Here is a 19,681-nt window from a genome sequence, read left to right as displayed (position 1 = left end):
AACAAGAACAATTCGAACAGAATCCGGTACTTGTAGACATTGTTATGTCATCTGGAGAGTTCTATCCCAATGATGGATTTTTGTGTGTGCTGGAATTGGTTAGGAAGTCATGCATTTTTTGCAGTGTGGCTTAAATAAATATATCTGAGTTATTTTTAAAAACGTTGTAGTATTTTAGGGGTGCCTGGGTGGCTCAGACGGTTAAGCATTTGTCTTTGGCTCAGGTCATGATCCCAGGGTCCTGGGATCCAGCTTCTCCCTTTCCCTCTGCCCCTCCACCCCACTCATGCTTGCACTCTTTCTCTCAAATAAATAAATAGCATTAAAAAAAAAATGCTGTAGCATTGCTGTCATAGGTTGGAAATAGACTCTGAGACTTGGAGATTTGCATGCTGAAGGTTTATTGGTGAATGCTCCTGGGAACAAGAGCTGTGAGGGTTAAGGGAAGTGGGATGGGACAGAGTTGGGGAAATAGAGACAAGAGTTCCAGGTCTTTATCCCACCCCCATCAATCAGTCATCAAGCAGCTGTGAGCCCTCAGCAGCCAATGCGCCTCTTTTTTTTTTTCCCCAATTTTAGCAGCCAGCACTCTCTAACAGCTGAGGAAACTTGCGTTGACCTTGAAGTGGGACCTCAGTGGTGATACTCCACATTGTCTGCTGCGATTGCCAACTAGTACTTTTGCTTCCCACGTGTCTCCACATTTGCTCTTCCACTTTACCTACCAAGTGCCTACCAAGGGTCAGATAAGGATCATTCTTCCCTTAAGACACAGGGAAATCTTGGGCACCTGGGTTGCTCAGTCAGTTAAGTGGCTGCCTTCAGCTCTAGTCATGATCCCAGGGTCCTGGGACCCAACCCCACATCGGGCTCCCTGCTCAGTGGGAAGCCTGCTTCTCCCTCTCCCTCGCTCTCTGCCTGCCGTTCTGCCTACTTATGCCCTCTATATCTCTGTCAAATAAATTTTAAAAAGAAAAAAAAAAAAGACAGGGAAATCTTAAGTCTGGAGAATATAGGCTTGTCAGACTTACCTAAGACTTGTCTCTGGTTTCCACCCAGAGTGATCTCTACTCAAAAGATGGTGTTCATTTTTTCTTACATCTAAAGTTTATAGAACTACAGAATATAAGAACCAGAAAAGGGGCGCCTGGGTGGCTCAGTTGGTTGAGCAACTGCCCTCAGCTCAGGTCATGATCCTGGAGTCCCTTGATCAAGTCTCACATCGGGCCCCCTGTTCAGCAAGGGGTCTGCCTCTCTCTCTCACCTTCCACCTCTCATGCACTCTCTCTCTCATTCTGTCCTCTCTTTCAAATAAATAAATAAAATCATTAAAAAAAAAAAAAGGACCAGAAAAGGTAATGAAAGCCAAGTAGTCCAGCCACCTTGCTTTAAAAGTAAGAAAACAGTCTGGGAGCTGGGGAGTGATTTTGCCCAGCTGCAAAGTTCAGCCTGTGACCACATTTCCTGTCCTTGAGAGCCAGTTTTTATGACCTTCGATGGGCCGGACACCATGTACCAAACTGGAACTATAGAAGTGACTCAATTTCAAGCCTTGTCCTAGAAGATTTTATTTTATTTTTTAAAAAGATTTATTTATTTATTTGACAGAGAGAGATCACAAGTAGGCAGAGAGGCAGGAAGAGAGGCAGGCAGAGAGAGAGGAGGAAGCAGGCTCCCTGCCGAGCAGAGAGCCCGATGTGGGACTCGATTCCAGGACCCTGAGATCATGACCTGAGCTGAAGGCAGCGGCTTAACCCACTGAGCCAGCCAGGCGCCCGAAGATTTTAGAACCCAGTAGGTTTCTTCAGTCTGCTGAAATAGTTGCAACAGAACAGAGAGGGTGAAGCTTTTTCCAGGCTTTCTCTCTCATCTCACCTCACAGCGTCTAGATCCAGAAGCAAATAGCATATTGTTGCACATTGTTCAAAATGGGTAATCTTGTAATCTGGACTGCCAACTAGCATGTATTTATAAAATTAACCCCTCTGTGTAGACACATGCAGGTGACTCTCCCACTGAATGTAGACACATGCAGGTGACTCTCCCACTGAATGTCCCCCAGCCAAAATTAATTTCCAAACCAGTTTCACGGTGGAGAGTTCTAAGAAAATGGGAAACTGCTTTTCCTCCTTCCCTTTAAAAGACTTTAGAGGGTTTGTCACCCTTTATTCACTTTCTAGGACACAAAGATTATAGCTGTACAGGGTAGAGGGGTGGGTTTTGGCTTATGAAGTCACAAACTTATCCCTGTTCCAGACCTCCCCAGTGTTATTTCCATAGCTAGGACCAAAGTGAGGCATGTCTGCCTTGGCAGAGGACATCTGCCCTCCTATTACTCAGCTCTCCCCACTGGGCTTCCCTAGTCAGAATGCATTATGCCTCTCGTGTTCTCATTCTCTAGGTTCTCTAGGTGTGTGCACCTAGAGAGTTTACAGCTCCCTTTCTCTCTCCTCTCTTAAAGTAATTAGTCCCTCAGGACCTCATTCCTCCTTAATAATCCAGAGGAACTGAGGCAGACCTGACAGAATGTTCAGTCTACCTCGCAGGTTGCTCAGAGAGCTCTCTACAGGGGCAGAAGCTTGGATCTGTGCTTGTCCAGAAAAGGAGATATCACAGCTGCTAGAGCACCATTAATAAACCTGCATGAGAGCACAGACCTTAAAAGAAATTAGACTGTTGGCCAGAAAATGATTTTAATGCAAAGTAGCAAGGGCCACTCCACTTTGTCATTTTCCTTACCCTTGCCCTTGCCCTTCAGACTCCCCCTTCCTTTGACGGTGAGTGGGTGGGAGGAGCAGGCTGTATTTCCAGAGTGGCTGCCCATATGGGAAAGAGTCTCTCATCCTGGCAGCTTACTCCTAGATCCAGAGGAGTGCTGGTGTCCTTTCGATCTTGGAGTAAGTGTGAAATAATAAAATAATTTATATGTGATTCATGCCTCTAGCACTCCCATCGCCTTCCTCTTTATAGTCATGGGACAGCTTCATCGTCCTTGGACCCATGGGGACCCGACATTGCTTCTAAAGAACCTGCAAAATAAATACATCGTGAGAAAGCGTGAACTTCTCAGGAGTGGTGGGCTAGGGAAGAGGAGAGCAGAGCCTGCATCTTTGAACGTATCTCTTTTCTGGTTAAGGAACTAGAACCTGAAGGTAAGAGGAGGAGAGAGAAGGGAGGAAGGAACCAGGAAAAATGTACCTTCTCTGCTGTGGGGTATCCTTTGCTGTTATTCATGTTGATATTCTTCATGGAGATCAGGGTGATGCTGTCTTTCTCTCCATTGGCTGTGGAGCAGCTAGGGGTAGGAAAGGAACATGGGTTGTAACATGGGGGAGCAGGAGTGCGATGGGGTGGTCAGGGAACTGTGGGGTCACATGTTGGAACTTCGACTTTTGTTTCGATAAACCTGTATTTTGGTGATGGGCCCTAATGAAATGGGCATGTGCTTGGAAGCCCAAAAAACTTGTATCTAGGGGCACCTGGGTGGCTCAGTTGGTTGAGCGACTGCTTTCGGCTCAGGTCATGATCCTGGAGTTGCGGGATCGAGTCCTGCATCAGGCTCCCAGCTCCACGGGGAGTCTGCTTCTCTCTCTGACCTTCTCCTTGCTCATACTCTTTCTCACTGTCTCTCTCTCAAATAAATAAATAAAATATTTTTAAAAAAATTAAAAAAAAAACTTGTATCTAAATCTTAGTTTTACTACTTGCTACTCGTTTGATCTTGACCAAGTTATAATGTCTCCAAGTTTCAATTTTTTCAAATGTACAGAATGCAGTATATCTGTGTTGAAGAATTGCTGTAAGGATTTGAGATAATATTAGAAAATATCTACCATAGTGCCTGGCATGTACAGGATGTTCCTAAATAAGTGTTTTCTTATTTAAAGGGGTATCTAGAGAGGCGCCTGGGTGGCTCAGTTGGTTAAGCGTCTGACTGTTGGTTTCAGCTCAGGTCGTGGTCTCAGGGTCACGAGATCCGGCCCCACGTTGGGTTCTGAGCTTAGTGCAGAGTCTGCTTATGTTTCTCTCTCCCTCTTCCTCTGCCTTTTATCCCCTCCTCTCTTTCCTTCTCTAAAATTAATCAATAAAATCTTTTAAAAAAAGATTATTAGAATCTGAATTACATATTAAATATAGTATTCTATATATATATAGTTATATATAGATATAGAATCTATCTATATAGAATCTATCTATCTATCTATCTGTAAAATAATCTGAATTATATTAGAATCTGAATTCCTACACTTTTCATAAGGGGTTATAGAGGCTTAGCCCTTAGGCTGAAGAGTTCCAGTTTATCTCCTGTCTCCTGATTGTTTCATTTTAGCGTCACTCCTGTCCTGCCCATCCCTTGCCTTGGCCTCAGTGGTGGCTGTCAATATTCCATGCATGCTTGTGTGAACACCCATGTAGAAGGCAGGAAATATCAGTTCTTTTTCTTTTCTTTTTTTTTTTTAAGATTTCATTTATTTATGTTAGAGAGAGAGAGAGCAGGGGGAAGGGCAGACCGAGAGGGAGAGAGAGAGAATCTCAAGCCAGCTCCACACTGAATGCAGAGCCTGACACTGGGCTTGATCTCATGACCATGACCTGAGCTGAAATCCAGAGCTGGATGCCCAAATGCCTAAATCACCCAGGCACCCCAGGAAGTTTCAGTTCTGTCTTGGAGTGGGGGACTGAGAGGTCAGATAGATGATTCCTCCATTATACCTCTGACAGTCTTACCTTTCAGATAGCCCCGAACTCCCAGGCTTCTGGGGATCTGTAAAATAGTCAAAGGCAGATTGGGGATCACATGCTATAACTCAGAAGACCAACCTGTCCCTCAAAGCCCACCCAAGTGGACTACCCTCCCATCTCATCAGTGGTGCTTATGTGCCATGCTTTCCTACCCTCCAGTCCCAAAATGCATCTCTTGTTCTCTTATTAAAGAGGGGCAAAGGGGGCCCTGAGTGGCAAGGATGTACCTTCAGACTCTTTGTTCTTCCGACACTTAAACCTTAGACTGACCACACTGACTAAGACGATCACCACAACCACCAGGATGACAATGAAGCTGATAACACCTGAGCAGGGAAAATGTCAGGGTAAAGGAGAGGCAAAGGAAGGGTCAAAAGGGGGCAAGAGGAGTCCAAATTCCCTTCCCAGCTAAGTGCTCTGTAGGTAGGCTCTGAGAGCAAAGTGAATTCCCCTTCTCGGATGAATGAATGAGCTCTCAGCCCACTACCGTGGCCAGAGTGAGCTCCACAGCTGCCTCACCCCCCAACAAGAACATGGAACATGGAACCCAGCAGAGCCCAGAATTGCTGACTGGAGGGCCCATGGAGGCTCCTTCCTACCAGGGCCTCCTTTATCAGCCATGCCCTCCTAGAACAAATAGGTGGGATTTACACTTGTGTTTCCAGACCCAGAGTCCAAGTTAGTTCAGGGATGGGGTCTCCTGCCACTCTCCCCACCTTGTCTTTCTTACCAAATGCAGCCACAGTGAGCACCGTCTCTGATGTGGGACTGGGCAGGACGGACAAGTCTTCTTTGGTCCTCAGGCTCATGGTGGTTGATATGGGAGTAGTGTCTGAAATGGAATGGGGATGGGTGCATTAGTGAGGGGACTGGGAGGCCTGCCAGAGGAGAGAGCTAGCCCCCCCCCCCCACTTTCCCAGGTAAAGAACTCAGAAGGAGCCCATGCCCTACAAAAAAGACTTCCTCCTGCCACTCATACCAGATCTCGTGAGGATGGAGGTCGGACTGGGTAACATAACATGGGATAAGGTGATTGCCCTGCTGGTTGCTCATATAGTAAGCTGCAGGGTCAGCAAGGCGCCCCCTCTTCCACTCATTGTACTGCTGGTCTGATCGCTGTCCATTTCCTTATCCATCCCTGTACTGCCAAATAAGTCTGTGAGTATAAAAAAAAATCCCAGACCCAAGGGGTAGGATGAAAGACAGGGTCAGGGTGCTCTTCATTGAGAACACAGACAGGACAGCAGGGCCACGACGGAGGTGTCCGTCCCCTCCCAGCTCTTGCCCCACACTGGCGTGTGAGGTCAGCCTGCCCAGAAAAGCATGGAGCCCTGGCCGAAGGCCTTTTTCCTCCCTTTCCATCATTTTGGGTTCTACCTCTCCCTTTTTTCCCCTCCATGCCTTCATCAGTCCTGAGTCCCGGCTCCTTTTGCCTTCATTGTGACCAGGCCCAAGGCTGTGTCTCTACTTCCCACCAAACCTCTCTCATCCCCAAACCAAGCTGCCACTGATGTGGCTCCTGGCCCTGCGAGGACTCCTTGTGGGGCAGAACCTGGGCATCCTGAAGAGGTGGAGAAGGACCCCAACCAGACATGACCCAGTGCTCCTGACCCTCAGCCCCAGGTACTCACCAAGTCCTGCTGTGGACGTCTGTGCCTGGGACTGACCGTCCACGGTGCTGGTGCTTGGTGTCACAGGTTTACTGGTCACCATGAGGACCTGTGAGGCCTTGTCCTGAGCTGCTGTGGAGTAAGAAGCATGGGTGGGCCTGCTCAGGTCCTCAGCCAGCATGTATAAGGGTCCCTCTTTAGCCCCAAACCTTCCTTTTCTTTACTGCTTTCAATCCCAGAAGAAGCCATCCTCTCTTTTTAACTTTGGGCCTTTACCTCTAGGGTTCTGTCTGCCTGAAATCTACCCTACCACCCTCCACCCCACAGTCCTCATCTGCGTAACTCTGTCTTGGACCTCCACTTCCAAGGTCACTCACTCTAGCATGTCTTCCCTGGCCCCCGAGTCGGAAGTGGCCTACGTCCAAGTCTGTCTCGGCCCTTGCAACACGTTCTGCTGTGCTCATCACAGCCCTTTCCCCCTGCTTTGTAGCTGGGCACATGAGGTCCTGTTTACTTGTCTGCTCCCCACCAGTCTGTATTCTCCTATAGGGCAGCAACTGTGTCTGCTTCCTCACTGGGCCTTCCCCAGAAGGCATCTGGATCCGAGCCTCAGAGTACCTTGGGTCCTAGTGCTGGCCAGAGAGCTTGGGCTGCTGGGATCTGAGGAAAGGCTCTTTCCTGCAAGGACAGAGGCAGGAGGAGGTTGGAGGGGGAAGATTGGGTGATACCACACTCCCTTACCCAGCTGAGAACCCTCGGGCTCCAAGCAGATCCAAAGGGCTAGGCGGGGGTTTGGGCGGGAAGCTGGGCTGGGGCAGGGAGCAGCCCTTCTGCAGCCGCCCTCACTCACCTATGTTGGAAAAAAGTGGCTCTGTGGTCCGACTTGGGCTGCTAAAGTTTCCTGAAACAAATCATCTGAGGCTGTTGCTCTGTCTCCCTGTCTTCTTCCCCATAGCTGGAGTTTTCTAATCTTTCTCCCTGCCCCACCCCCCAACCTCCAGCCATTCATCAGTCTCCTCTTTTGAGGCACATTAGCCTAGGTCAAGCTGAAATAGTCCCCAGGAGCTCAGCCTTTGATGTCCTAAGAGCTCGGGCCCCACCCCCAGTCACCTGAGATCTGTGCTCCTCTTGCCCTAAGTGGCCAGGCCTCAATGCTAGAGTAGGTCCCGTGTGTTTGGTCTTACCCTGAGGGTGAGGTGTCTGGATTGCCCCGGGCTGGGAGTGGTGGCCTGCAAGAGAGAGCAGAACACTTTGACTAGCTTGGCAAGACTCTTGCCCAGCTCTGAGCCCACAGCAGAACCCAGTCTTTCCAAGCCTTCTGTGCTGGAAGGCAGGCACACTTGGCAGAGGGCTGGAGGATGTGGCTCTGGTTCACAGGCCTAGCTTCCTCTGAAACCATAACTCAATAGTACCATCACCCCCACCTCAAGTTCAGTATCCCAGAACCCTTTTCTGTCTCTTTAATGCCACGTGGGTTCTAAGCCAAGCTGATAGGAGGTCAGGGGAAGGTTATTTTAAACCAGTGATTTGTCCAAGAACAGAGGGCCAGTGACCTGTGATGTCTGGTTAAGGACCTAGGACTTGAGATTCTTGCTTTCCTACCATTGAGCCACCCATTTCTTCCTGTGAATATTGTCATCTTGGTCCTGCCCCCAAGGAAAGGGGATGGAAAGAATAATGTGGTGAATAAAATGAGGTTAGGGACTGGGGTTGGTATCTGGGCTGTCTCTCTGCCCCGTAACCCAGTAGGAAGGAAGAGCACACACAGGAAGTGAGTTCTGAGGTATATATATTAAGGCCAAGGAAGCTCTAGAACACATGGCCAATTTTACCTTCACAGGCAGAGGCTACTTCAGAAATGGCCGTTGTTGGCCAAAGCCAGGGAGGAGCCAGTTACCAGGAGGCCCCAGTCAGAAGCCCTCACTGGCTTTTCGGTTTGTACACGTGTATGCCTGTGGGCCTCTGTGCAGCTGTGTATGTGTGTTTTTGTGCCCCTCTTTGCGTCCCCCTGTGTGTGTGTTGGACCTGAAAGGTCAGGTTGTGTTTGCTCATTTTCCACAATGAAATCATTCTTGAAACCTGTGAACAATGTGAAATGAAAACAACGTGGGGAAGTGGACCCGCCCAGCCTGGTTCCCGTCTCTCTGCCTCAGCAGGGACCGCAGCTTCTGGCCTGGCCTTTGGGCTCCCAGGCCCCCGGTCCGCAGGGAAGTCCCAAGCCTGGGGCAGGGTGAGCGGAGGCGGCTGCGGCCAGAGCCCTCCCAGCCTGTGGCAGCCTGCCGGTCTGTTTATTTTTCTTAGCCACTGCCTTCCTCCGTGGGGCTATCACTTGGACGGTGGGGATTTAATGGTTTCCAAGCCCAAGCTTGCCCAAAGTCTGGCTGTGTTTTTCCAGGTCACCAGTCTCTGGTAGTACCCTCTCTCCTTGGGTGGGTGTAGGAGGGGGATTCACACTCCTAGGTGCCTGAGGCTGGAGAGAACTCTACCAGCTGAAAATGACTCTGGAAGAACACCTTTCAAGGCACATCCTGAAAACAGCTGTCAGCTACTGATCCAGCGTGTTTTAGGTTCCATCGGATCTCTGTCAGGTCGTAATGTTAGCTTTTAGTGGGTGGCCACAGTACACTGCCTTCCCGCAGATGTGGGAACAAAACTAGGGGCTTAGAAGGAGTTCCAGAGTCACAGACTCCAAGTTCAAGTACCCTGATCTCTGTCTTCTGGCCCTGTCTCCCTACCAGCCCTTTCTGTCACCAGTGGATTCCTCTGTGAGTAGAGGAGGGAATTTGGGAACACCTGTTTCTGCAGGCCAGGGTGCCTCTGACCACTGGGCATACAGACAGCCCAAGAACCAAGGGCCGCAGAGATTTCTGATTTTCCCATCTCTTCTCTCTAATCCCTACCTGCTTCATGACCTTCCAGCCTCTCCTTTCTCCCTCTCTACCACCCCTGTCCCTTATTTTCTTCAGCAGCATAATTTAATAGTTAAAAAATCATAGCTTTTGGAGTCTGACAGGTGTGAGTTCAAGCCCAGACTCCACCACTCCCTCTCCCACCTAGGACTGTTTTCTCTTTAAAACTCAAATGACTTTCATACCTCATAAGTGATTGTGAGGATAAGAAAATTCATATAAAGCACTTAACCCAGTGCCTGACAGACAGTCCATGCTCAATAAATACTAGACATATTTAGTTTTGCACTGTTCCCTCCGATCCTCCAAGTCTCTGTGTATCCACGTCAAGTTGCCTTGTGGGCCTGATTAGCCTCCCAATGGTTCCCTCAAGGGAGATAGTAAGAGTACTGAGATTTTGAGATGAGAGATGAGGAAATTCAAGGGGTGAGCATGGCTTATGTAGAGTTTACACAGGATGTTTTGAGCCCTCCCACTTCCTGGGACACTGCCCCTTCAGGAGTCTTGCCGCTTAATCTCCTCCTCTGCCACTTCCGTGGTTTCTACAAGAGTTTAGTCCTGCAGCCCCAGACCAAATGTGTGACTCTGCCCTCTGGGGATGTGGGGCTGGGAGTGGGGGGGCAATCAGAGTCTTACTCCGAGCCCATGGGCTTCTAGAGAAAAATCTGACCTCTTCAGGGGAGGGAATACTGGAACTCAGGCTTCCCACCCCCTACCAGGGGAGAGCCATCCTCTTTCCCCGTCCAAGCACTTTGCACTTTTTTGCACTCTTTTCTGCTGCTCTGAGAACAGGCTCATAAGTCCGTAGCAGAGGACGGCTGGAGAGTGAGGTGGGGGTGGGGAAGGGATGACCAAAGGGAAGTCGCTACCCTGTGAGTCAGAATCTCCTGGATTTCTCATGGTTCCCAGCAACTGCTCCCTAATTAGGGGACCCCTTCTGAGCTGCTTCACCCCTCATGGGCTAGCAGAGGGTAGTCTTAGAGGTGTTGTTTCCAGTCATCTCCTCTGGCTATCTTCTCACCCAGGCCACAACTGGGCGAGGATGCTGTGTACATCCTCTCTGGTAAATAGTTCTTTGTATCTAACCTGAGTCCCTCTTGCTGTGATTTGAGCTTCAAGTCAACATTTGGAATGCCCATGTTGTTACTTCTTATATGAAAAAGAGTAAGGATCACCTGTAAAGCCCAAAGTGCAGACAATTGTATGCTAGAACACCCTGGAAGGAGCTTTCTGGCCTCAGTCTCACACCAGGAGAGTCGCTTCCCCACATTTCAGGAGATCAGCCTCTGTGGGTGCCCCAGTTCATCCTGGAAATTTTCTCTCAAAAGGGTTTCACCATACCTCGACTTTGCGTTTGCTTGGTACTGACCCCCCCCCCCCGCCCAGCCCCCAATTCAACTGGTTCCCTTCATGAGAAAGCTCTGGAATTTCCCTTGGGCATGGGCCTGGATGGAGAGCATGTGCCTCGGTCGGTCTGTGGTGAAGGATGGACAGGCGCCCAGGACTGCCAGCGGCGGGAGAGGAGCTGCTGGAGCGGAGGGGCGAGTGCCTCTTACCTTGGAGTAGGAGGATGCCGAGGATGGCCCAGCACAGTTGCGTGGCTCTGACGGTGCCCATGTCAGCGGGGTCTGTGGCGGGCAGGCAGCTGCTCCACGATGGCTCTGTCCATAGTGGAGAAGAGAGAGGGAGTGCTGGGGCGGGGTGTCGGGTGGGGGCTGGCTCTCCAGGAGCTTCCTGTCAAAGAATAGAAGGAAACAGATTGGGCCTGGCTCCAGGGGCCCTGCTCAGCCCAGCAGGCCCAGATGAGGATGTAAGGCTGGAGCAGCCGTGATCATGCCTGGAGCTCTGCCTGGCCTGGGCTAGAGCCACTGTGGTCTCTGTCCTCCAGGGCCTTTCGACAAAGATCAGTGATGGCCGAGAGGCTCCAGGCCCCCTCTCTTCCCCTCTGAGGGGCCATCAGGTCCCTCCACACACAGTCTGGAGGCTTTTGGAGGTTTTCCTGCAGTCGAACTCCAGTCCGTCCCTGTACTCTTTCAGACCAGGTCCCCATTGCCCATGACTGAACCTTGAAGCTCAGCCCACCAGCTACCCATGCTCAGGAGATGTTGAATGCTTCCTTTTCCTCTCCCTCCTCGGGGCTCCCCATGCAGATGGGATGCCCAGCACCTTTCATGGAGATCTTACAAACATTGTCCTTCTTCTTTTTAAGGTTTTATTTTTAAGTAATCTCTACAACCAATGTGGGGCTCCATCTCAGAAGCCTGAGATCAAGAGTCGCTTGCTCCCCTGATGGAGCCAGCCAGGTGCCCCTCTGGTTATTCTGAATAGTTCTTCATTCCCTCCCAAGGCTCTAGGGAAGTATCTGTTCCTTGCCTCTTCCAGCTTCCAGCAGCTGTTGGACATTCCTTGGCTTGTGGCCACATCACTTCAGTCTCTGCCTCCATCTTCACATCACCTTCTCCTTTGTGTGCCTCTTATAAAGACACTTGTCATTGAATCTCATGACCATCTGGATAATCCTGGATGACCTCCTCATCCCAAATCCTTAACTTAGTTACATCTGCGAAGACTGTTTTTCCATGGGAGGTAATATTCCCAGGTTCTGGGGACTAAGATAACGATGTATTTTTATGGGGGTTACCATTCAGGCACTATGGCTAGCTTTCTCCCACTTTAAAGTTCCTCTTTTCACCTTTGTAATTATGTAAATACTACATATTACAATCGTTTATTATTTTGATGCACAAATTGTCCCCATTTAGGTCATTGGGGATCTCTTCAAGCTGGCTTTCGTGTCCTGTTGACATGGTTCCATCATTCTTTGAGCACTTTCTTACTTTCTGGAATAACAAGATGTTCCATGTTCATCCTGTGCCCAACCTTGGGATTGGCTATTTCTCCAAGGAGCCCTAGTTACAAATGGTATTTAGAAACTGAGATCCAGTCAGTAGGCGTGCTCAGTGTTCCTCAGGGGTAGCCTCTCTAAGGCCTCTCTCTCTCTCTTTTAAGATTTTTAAAAACCTGGGTGCCTGGGGGGCTCAGTGGGTTAAGCCTCTGCCTTTGGCTCAGGTCATGATCTCAGGGTCCTGGGATGGAGCCCCACATCGGGCTCTCTGCTCAGCGGGGGGCCTGCTCCCCCCACCCCCCACCTGTCTCTCTGCCTACTTGTGATCTCTGTCTGTCAAATAAATAAATAAAATCTTTTTAAAAACCCTGTATTTATATATTTTAGAGAGTGGTGGGTGGGTAGAGGAGCAGAGCGAGAGGGACAAACAGACTTTGTGCTGAGCCATAGCGCCCCACGCAGGGCTCGATCCTATGACCTTGAGATCATGACCTGAGACAAAAATCAAGAGTTGGAGGCTTAACCAACTGAACCACCCAGGCACCCCTCCAAGTCCCTTCTCTTAAATCTGGCTCTCCCTGAGTTTATTTGATCACTCGCCTTGTAACTAACCTCCCATCTCAGCGCCACCCTCCCTTCAAGGATACCTTCTATTCAGGCTTTGACCCTTCACTCTGGGTCCTTCCTGTGCGTTCTGGGCTCTAACACCCTTCTCTGTGACTACCTCCCACCTCCACGGGCACGTTGCCTAACTTGTTCTGCCTCACCTTTGGGACTGGATTATTCCAGAAGTAAAGGGAAAACAAGAGAAGGAAGAGCTTTCCCTTTATTTTCAAATCATAAGCATTTCCTGCTGGCTCACAGTCTTCATCACAATTGTATTTTTTTTCACATTTTATTTATCTATTTATTTTAGAGAGAGAGTATGCATGTCGGGGAGGTGGGAGGAGGGAGGGAGAGAGACTGGCTGACTTCACACTGAGTGCAGAGCTGGATCCCATGACCCCAAGATCATGACCTGAGCCAAAATCAAGAGTCAGACGCTAATCCCACTAAGCCACCCAGGTACCCCTCATTGTGATCATTTTTAATGGCAACGTATTTACTATTTTGTGGTCTGTTTAACCACTTCCCTGTTTTTAAATGTTTAAGATGCTTCTGGTTTTTCTTTTTATTACTGATACTGCTGTAGACAGCTACAGGCTTCGTTTTAGCCATTCTAATAGATATTTATTTTTTTATTGTGTTTTTTATTTTCTTTTTCTATTACTTTTTAAAGATTCTATTTATTTGAGAGACAGAAAGACACAGAGAGAGAGTAAAGGAAAGAGCAGAGGGGGAGGGAGAGGGACAATCAGATTCTGCAATGAGTGGGGAGACTGACATGGTGCTGCAACCCAGGACCCTGCGATCATGACCTGAGCCAAAACCAAGAGTCAGATGCTCAACCCACTGGACCACAGGTGCCCCTATTGTATATTTTTTAAAAGATTTTATTTATTTATTTGACAGACAGAGATTACAAGTAGGCAGAGAGGCAGTCAGAGAGAGAGGGAGAAGCAGGCTCCCTGCTGAGCAGAGAGCATGCGGGGCTTGATCCCAGGACCCTGAGGTCATGACCTTGAGCTGAAGGCAGAGGCTTTAACCCACTGAGCCACCCAGGCGTCCCTATTGTGGTTTTTTTTAAAAAGAGCTTTATTGAGATATAATCCACATGCTGCTAAAGGCTGAAGGTTTGTGTCCCCTCAAAGTTCATATTAAAATCCTAACTTCCAAGGTGATGGTATTAAGAGGTGGGGCCTTTGGGAGACGATTAGGTCATAAGGGTGGAGCCTTCCTGAACAGGAAGCGTGCCCTTATAAAAGAGACTCTAGAGAGCTAGCTTGTCCCTCTGAGCCTCAAGAGGACACAGTGAGAAGGCACCATCTATGAATCAGGAAGTGGGATCTTGATGGACACTAAATCTGCTGTCATCTTGATCTTGAAATTCTCAGCCTCCAGAACTGTGGGAAATAGATTTCTGTTGTTTATAAGCCACCCAGTGTATGGTATTTTGGTATAGCAACCTGACTACCCTAAGATGCATACTGTACAATTTACCCATTTAAACTGTACAATTCTGTGGCTTTTAATATTATTCAGAGACTTGTGCAACCAGCACCATGACCAATTTTAGAACATTTTCATTATCTGACAAAGAAATCCAACAGCCATTATAGACCTATAGCTTTTAATAAGAAGGCTGGAAATTGGATGCGGTGGAGATGGGTAGCCCTTGCTCTCGGCCTGCTTCCAGTGATGCAGAACTTAAGATGAACCCCAAAAGGCAGCCAGGTCCCAGATGTCCCCTATCCTGGCAACCTCCTGCTGGCTTGCTCAGAACGTCCACACAATTCCCTCTCCTTCAGCTTCAGCAGCAGACTCCTAACCATGGCTTCCTTCAGTGAGGACAGGAGGGAGGAAGGGCTGCTCCTTGCTTCCCCTAGGCAACAAGGCCACTTCCGCCTCCACCGAGGAGCTAGAAAAGAGAAATGACCCCAGTGTACGAGACTGGGTCAGGGTTCTCCTGCCCGGAGAGATGACAGTGGGGAGGACCCCAGAGTCTTTATATTTGTGGTTCCAGTGCTCAAATGTTGAGAGCCAGGGCTTTTCTTCTCTGAAATAAGAGCAGATTCTTGATCATTTTAGAACCTGAACCTGAGAGGTTCCATTACAACACAAAGCCAAAAAGAAACAGAGAGAGTAAGTCACTGAACACCTGTCATGGCTGAGAACTTCCATCCCCATAGGTGCAAGGTAATGGCTTACAAAACTCCAGGACTCAAGACAGGATGGGGGTGGGAGGATGCTTCCAGTTTCCAATTCTATTCAGCAACCTTTGTCCAGTACCTGCTGTGTAGTACCAGGCACTGTGATGGACTCTGGGACAAAGACAGGAAGCCCTGATGGAGCTCAGAGGCTAGGAGGAAAAATGGGCCCCCATACACCTGTATATCAAAGTGTGACAAATGTCAGGAGCAAGGGAAGAAACATACCAGTGTAGGGTTGAAGGAAAAGAAAGAAAGCTACGTCAGTAGAGTGTGCTGAAGACTACATTCCTGGCAGAGGTGGAGCTTGAACCAAAGCCATAAAAGATGGTTAAAGTTTAGATGGTGGGAATGGGGGAAGCGCAACTCCCAACACTGAGCATAGTGATGGACAAGTTAAGGAAGGCTGAAACAATGGTCTAGTCCCAAAAGTTCCCCCTTATCCTTTCTCAGGCCTTTTAGGAAGTAGATCCAAGACTGATGAGGGAGGGAAAGGGGAGATGAGCCCTCTCAGCAGAATCAGGAATTGGGCTTTTTGACTCAGGGACTGGAGCCTCAGTGGTGGTGACTATGGGAGCAATGGGACATGTGTCTTAAGGGGGCAGGAACCAAAGAGCAGAGGCTGAAGCTCTGGCCTGTGACAGAGCCCATATTCCCTCTGGCTGAAGGCTAAATGAACCCATATGGGACATCCAGAGCCTTGGAGGCACCAGTAGGGGGTTAGCCTCCTAGCTGGCTTCAAGGTCAGCCAACCACTTGTCTCACTCAGTTGCCGGGTCAGGCCAGTGGCCCAGTGACCTGGGGTTCAGTGAGCTGGCAGAGCTGAGGTCTCTGAATGTCGGAGTGTGGAGCAGCTTGGCTGAAGGACAAGGAATCAGGAGGCACCATCTTGCCTCCTGAGATCAAACTACTGGGTGAAGGGAATTCCCAGGGGTCTCTTGGTCTTCAGACTGGAATGGAGGGCAGGACCAGCACAGCAAGGGACGGAATGAAGGGTGGAGTTAGTTGAGATAAAAAAAATTACCCTTGGGGCGCCTGGGTGGCTCAGTGGGTTAAAGTATCTGCCTTCGGATCAGGTCATGATCCCAGGGTCCTGGGATCAAGCCCCACATCGGGCTCTCTGCTCAGCGGGGAGCCTGCTTTCACCTCTCTCTCTGCCTGCCTCTCTGCCTACTTGTGATCTCTGTCAAATAAATAAATAAAATCTTAAAAAAAAATTACCCTTTATGAACTCTCCAGATGGGCACTTTTAAAAAAGGCTTTATTTTTAAGTAATCTCTACACTCAATTTGGGGCTACAACTCCGAGATCAAGAGCAACTTGCTATATGGACAGAATCTGCCAGATGCTCATGGTGAGCACTCTTCATGACTTGGACACATTGAAGCCCACACATTCTCAGAATGAAGTTACATTCAGACAAATGCAAAGAGACGTGTAGAATTCATATTTGTAAAAGCCAAAGAAGAAAAAGTCCAATGAGAAAAAAGAAATACCTTGTACAGCAATAATAAACATCAAATTCAACAACATGGTTACCCATGGGGTAAGAAGGAGGGGAGAGGTCAAGAAGTGGGGCTTCTTTTTTATTTGTAATATTTTGGTTCTTAAAAAATTTTGAAATAAACATGACAAACTGTTAAGATGGACAGAGCTGGTGATTGGACCAAGGGATTTAGTATATTATAGTCTACTTCCAGTGTGTTTGAGATATTGCATTAAAAAAAAAAAATCGAAGAGGGACGCCTGGGTGGCTCAGTTGGTTAAGCAGCTGCCTTCGGCTCAGGTCATGATCCTCAGGCTCCTTGCTCTGCAGGGAGCCTGCTTCTCCCTCTGCCTCTGCCTGCCATTCTGTCTGCCTGTGCTCGCTCTCTCTTCTCTCTCTCTCTCTGACAAAAAAAAAAAAAAAAAAAAAAAATCGAAGAAACAGTATTGTCAGGAAATTAGTCGAGGTGGGGAGGGGGATGTCACCGTGGGGAGCAGGATGGGGTGGGGGTGCTGGCAAGGTGTCTGGGACCTGCTGGAGGAGGGGTGGGCAGGCAGACCCAGGCTGCTAAAGCTAGCAGGGAGCATGAAAGGAGGTGCCAAGATCAAGGTCAGATCACAGTTAAGGAAGGGCTGGGCCCTGGGGAGTCCCAGTATTCGCGGAAGTGAAAGCGCGGGAGAGTATGTGTGCAGAGGGTGTGTGCGACCCATAGACGTGGCAGCTCCGGGTAGGGGACAAGCTGGGGCAGCAGGCTCTTCTTCGCAGGGCTGGCCGCCAGTCCCCGGGAGCCTTGCATCAGGCGGACAATGCACCAGGTAGACTTTGGGCTCAACCCCTCCAGCTAAGCTGCCCGTCTCCCTGCAGGGACCCCAGCCCTTTCCCCAGCCTGAACTTCCCTTTTTCCCCTGTACATCCGGAGCTGCTTTCCCCCTCCCTCCCCTGTGCAGGGAGCTCTGTGGCTTGGATCCCAGATAGCCTCAAACTTTTAACTGGGTTGGTATTGGGCTTCCTACATGCAAAGGGACAGTGTTGAGGATGATGGTGTGACTGAGAAACTAAAGAGAGAGTGTTCTCGATAGCCTTCCCTGGACCCCAATTGCCCTCTCTTGGGGGAGGGCCAGGCTGATGGCTCCAAGTTTAGGGGAGAGGCTCCACCCCCATGTTGGGGGGGGTGGGGAGGGCCCTGATGGTCCAGGGGGGACAGGGAGGGAGGCTAGGGAGAGAATGAGCCTGTGCTAACTTCATCAGCTGGCTCTGGTATTTATCGTTTGGAGATTTGCTATCTTCATGGAAATCCAGCCCACCTCTACTCAACAGTTAGCAGAGCTGAGACAGACAGACATTACCCCCAGCTTCTGGCTGGGACCTTGAGAGGGGCAGAGGCTCTCCTCAATGCAGGGCTCTCCTCAATGCAGCCAGGAATCCACACTGGGCATCCCCTCCCTTCCAGGTCCAGACCTGAGACCCCTAAGAAGATCCTATATTATGGGATGAGGTATCCCCTTTGCTTCACCCCCAGCTTTGGGGGTTCCTGCCTCATTTTCCTTTCTCCCTCCCCCAAGGTTCCACCCCTCTGCCTTCTGTGTGAGTTGAGGGTGGTGGAAACCTAAGATGCTCAACACAATGACTCCCTTCTCCCAGGACTTGAAGACCGGCTGCTCACTGCCCACAGGCCGGGCCATGGGACAGCAGCCCCTCGTGGGCTCAGATTCCTGACCTAGGACATATAACCTATTGGAATTTTACTGGAGGCCTGGATAGACAGATCAGTGGGAGGGGACAGATGTGGGGGGCCACACTCTGCATGCCAGACTGTAAGGAAGCCCTCTCCATCCCTTTCTGAATGACTTTGTCTCCCTATTCTCTTTCTCTGTCTCTCTACATCTATTTCATTCCTGGTTCTTTATCTGTCTGTCTTTATCTTCTTGGCTTTGTGTTTTCCTCTTTCTCTCTGTATCCCCCTCACCACGCACCTGTATTTTTCTTTGATTCTCTCTCTTCCTACATGCGGGTTTTTTTGTGGGGGGAGTTGTGGGGTTTATTGCTATGCATGTGTTTATCTATATGTTTCCTTGTCTCTCCATGTCTTCACTCCCTTTCTTTGTCTGTTTTTCTCTCTCCCTAATGCTCTCTGTCTCTCAGTTCCCTTTGGGTGTCTGTCTTTCCATTTGGCTCTTTTTCCGTGTGCACAGGCCCATATCTCCCTTTTTCTCTCTGCCACTCCCCTACCAGGCTGGCCAACGTCCCTGGCCTTCTGCAGCTGTGAATGGCTCAGGGCAGGAGCCCCAAAGGCAACTCCCAGAGGTGCCAGGTGGGACCTGGGAACCACCGAGAGGGGATGGGCTACCCCTGCTCACCATCATTGTTGCTGCTTTTGTCCTGCTGGCTGTCTGTATCGTGGTGGCAGTCCACTTTGGGCCAAGACTACACCAGGGCCGTGCCACTCTCCCCGCAGAGCCACCAGCCCCAAAGCCGGAAGGCGGCATCTACCTCATCCACTGGCGAGTGCTGGGCCACCAGGATGCTCATGGAGACACCTGGCAGGAACCTCCTGTCCCTGGCTCCTGCCCTGTGCCAGATGGGCCTAGGCTCAGCGTTGATGAAGTCACATGTCTGTAGGAGGGACACTTTGAAAATTTGGACTGACCTGGCTCACAACAAGAAACTGGACAGAGAATTAGGGCAAAAGCAACTTGGGGTCTGGACATCAGAGCTTTGGAAATGCACACATGGACTCAGCTGGAGCTGCTCTCTCGGCGGAATATTTATAGAGAAAGTGCTGATGCGGACAGGAGAAATAAAAGAAGCTTGAGGGCTTTGCCTGGAAACATGCTCCTGTGAGCATTACCAGGGCCCAAAGCTACCCTCACAAAGCTACTCCCTGCTTTTCGGGGACCATCAGATCCTTGACCCTCCTTTACCAAGTTTGTACCTCCTCCTCTCATCCCTAATCTCCTTTGCTTTTGGTGTCAGCATGAGTCCAGCTTGCAAGATTCCCCCACCATCCCACCCCTGTGCGGGGAATCTCAGAGTCTCGCTGTAGAGGTCCTGCCCCCTGGACCCCCAGGTCCTGTGAGGGCTAGTCAGGGAGAGCTGAGGCAAAGAACCTAGAGGTATGCCTTCTTTGGTACTCAGGAAAAGAAGGAAAATCTGTTGCCCTTCACTGATCAGAAGATAACCCTTTGGCTCCTGGGGCCTAACCCTCCTCAACAACTTCCAAGGCCCTTGTAAAGCCCCAAGCACCCATTATATCTCCCTACATGGCTTTTGAATGCCTCCTA

The 19,681-nt window shown here is 49.6% G+C and overlaps 2 protein-coding genes across 5 annotated transcripts; one reads left to right on the top strand and one right to left on the bottom strand.

Moving 5' to 3' along the window:
* Positions 1 to 2,676: 2,676 nt before the first annotated feature.
* On the bottom strand, positions 2,677 to 10,972 carry ECSCR (endothelial cell surface expressed chemotaxis and apoptosis regulator). Of its 4 annotated transcripts, none has more exons than XM_004744832.3 (10): positions 10,819 to 10,972; positions 7,538 to 7,582; positions 7,204 to 7,254; positions 6,972 to 7,031; positions 6,375 to 6,485; positions 5,474 to 5,575; positions 4,971 to 5,069; positions 4,729 to 4,765; positions 3,199 to 3,295; positions 2,677 to 3,029 (listed from the first exon to the last, which is right to left on the bottom strand). In XM_004744832.3, the coding sequence occupies exons 1-10, from the start codon at positions 10,877 to 10,879 to the stop codon at positions 3,021 to 3,023; spliced, it is 672 nt and encodes a 223-aa protein (XP_004744889.1). In that variant the 5' UTR covers positions 10,880 to 10,972; the 3' UTR covers positions 2,677 to 3,020. The 4 variants fall into 4 exon arrangements, with proteins under 4 accessions (XP_004744889.1, XP_004744890.1, XP_004744891.1 ...); XM_004744833.3 differs by having other exon boundaries at positions 6,375 to 6,482; XM_004744834.3 differs by lacking the exons at positions 6,972 to 7,031; positions 7,204 to 7,254 and having other exon boundaries at positions 10,819 to 10,971.
* A 5,908-nt stretch (positions 10,973 to 16,880) lies between these two features.
* On the top strand, positions 16,881 to 19,681 carry SMIM33 (small integral membrane protein 33). Its single transcript, XM_045075430.1, has 2 exons — positions 16,881 to 17,215; positions 18,633 to 19,681. The coding sequence occupies exons 1-2, from the start codon at positions 17,207 to 17,209 to the stop codon at positions 19,017 to 19,019; spliced, it is 396 nt and encodes a 131-aa protein (XP_044931365.1). The 5' UTR covers positions 16,881 to 17,206; the 3' UTR covers positions 19,020 to 19,681.

This window comes from Mustela putorius, unplaced genomic scaffold (assembly GCF_011764305.1).
Source record: "Mustela putorius furo isolate JIRA1106 unplaced genomic scaffold, ASM1176430v1.1 tig00000145_pilon_pilon_pilon, whole genome shotgun sequence".
Classification (NCBI taxonomy): Eukaryota; Metazoa; Chordata; class Mammalia; order Carnivora; family Mustelidae; genus Mustela; species Mustela putorius.
This window is presented reverse-complemented; position numbering and strand designations above follow the sequence as displayed.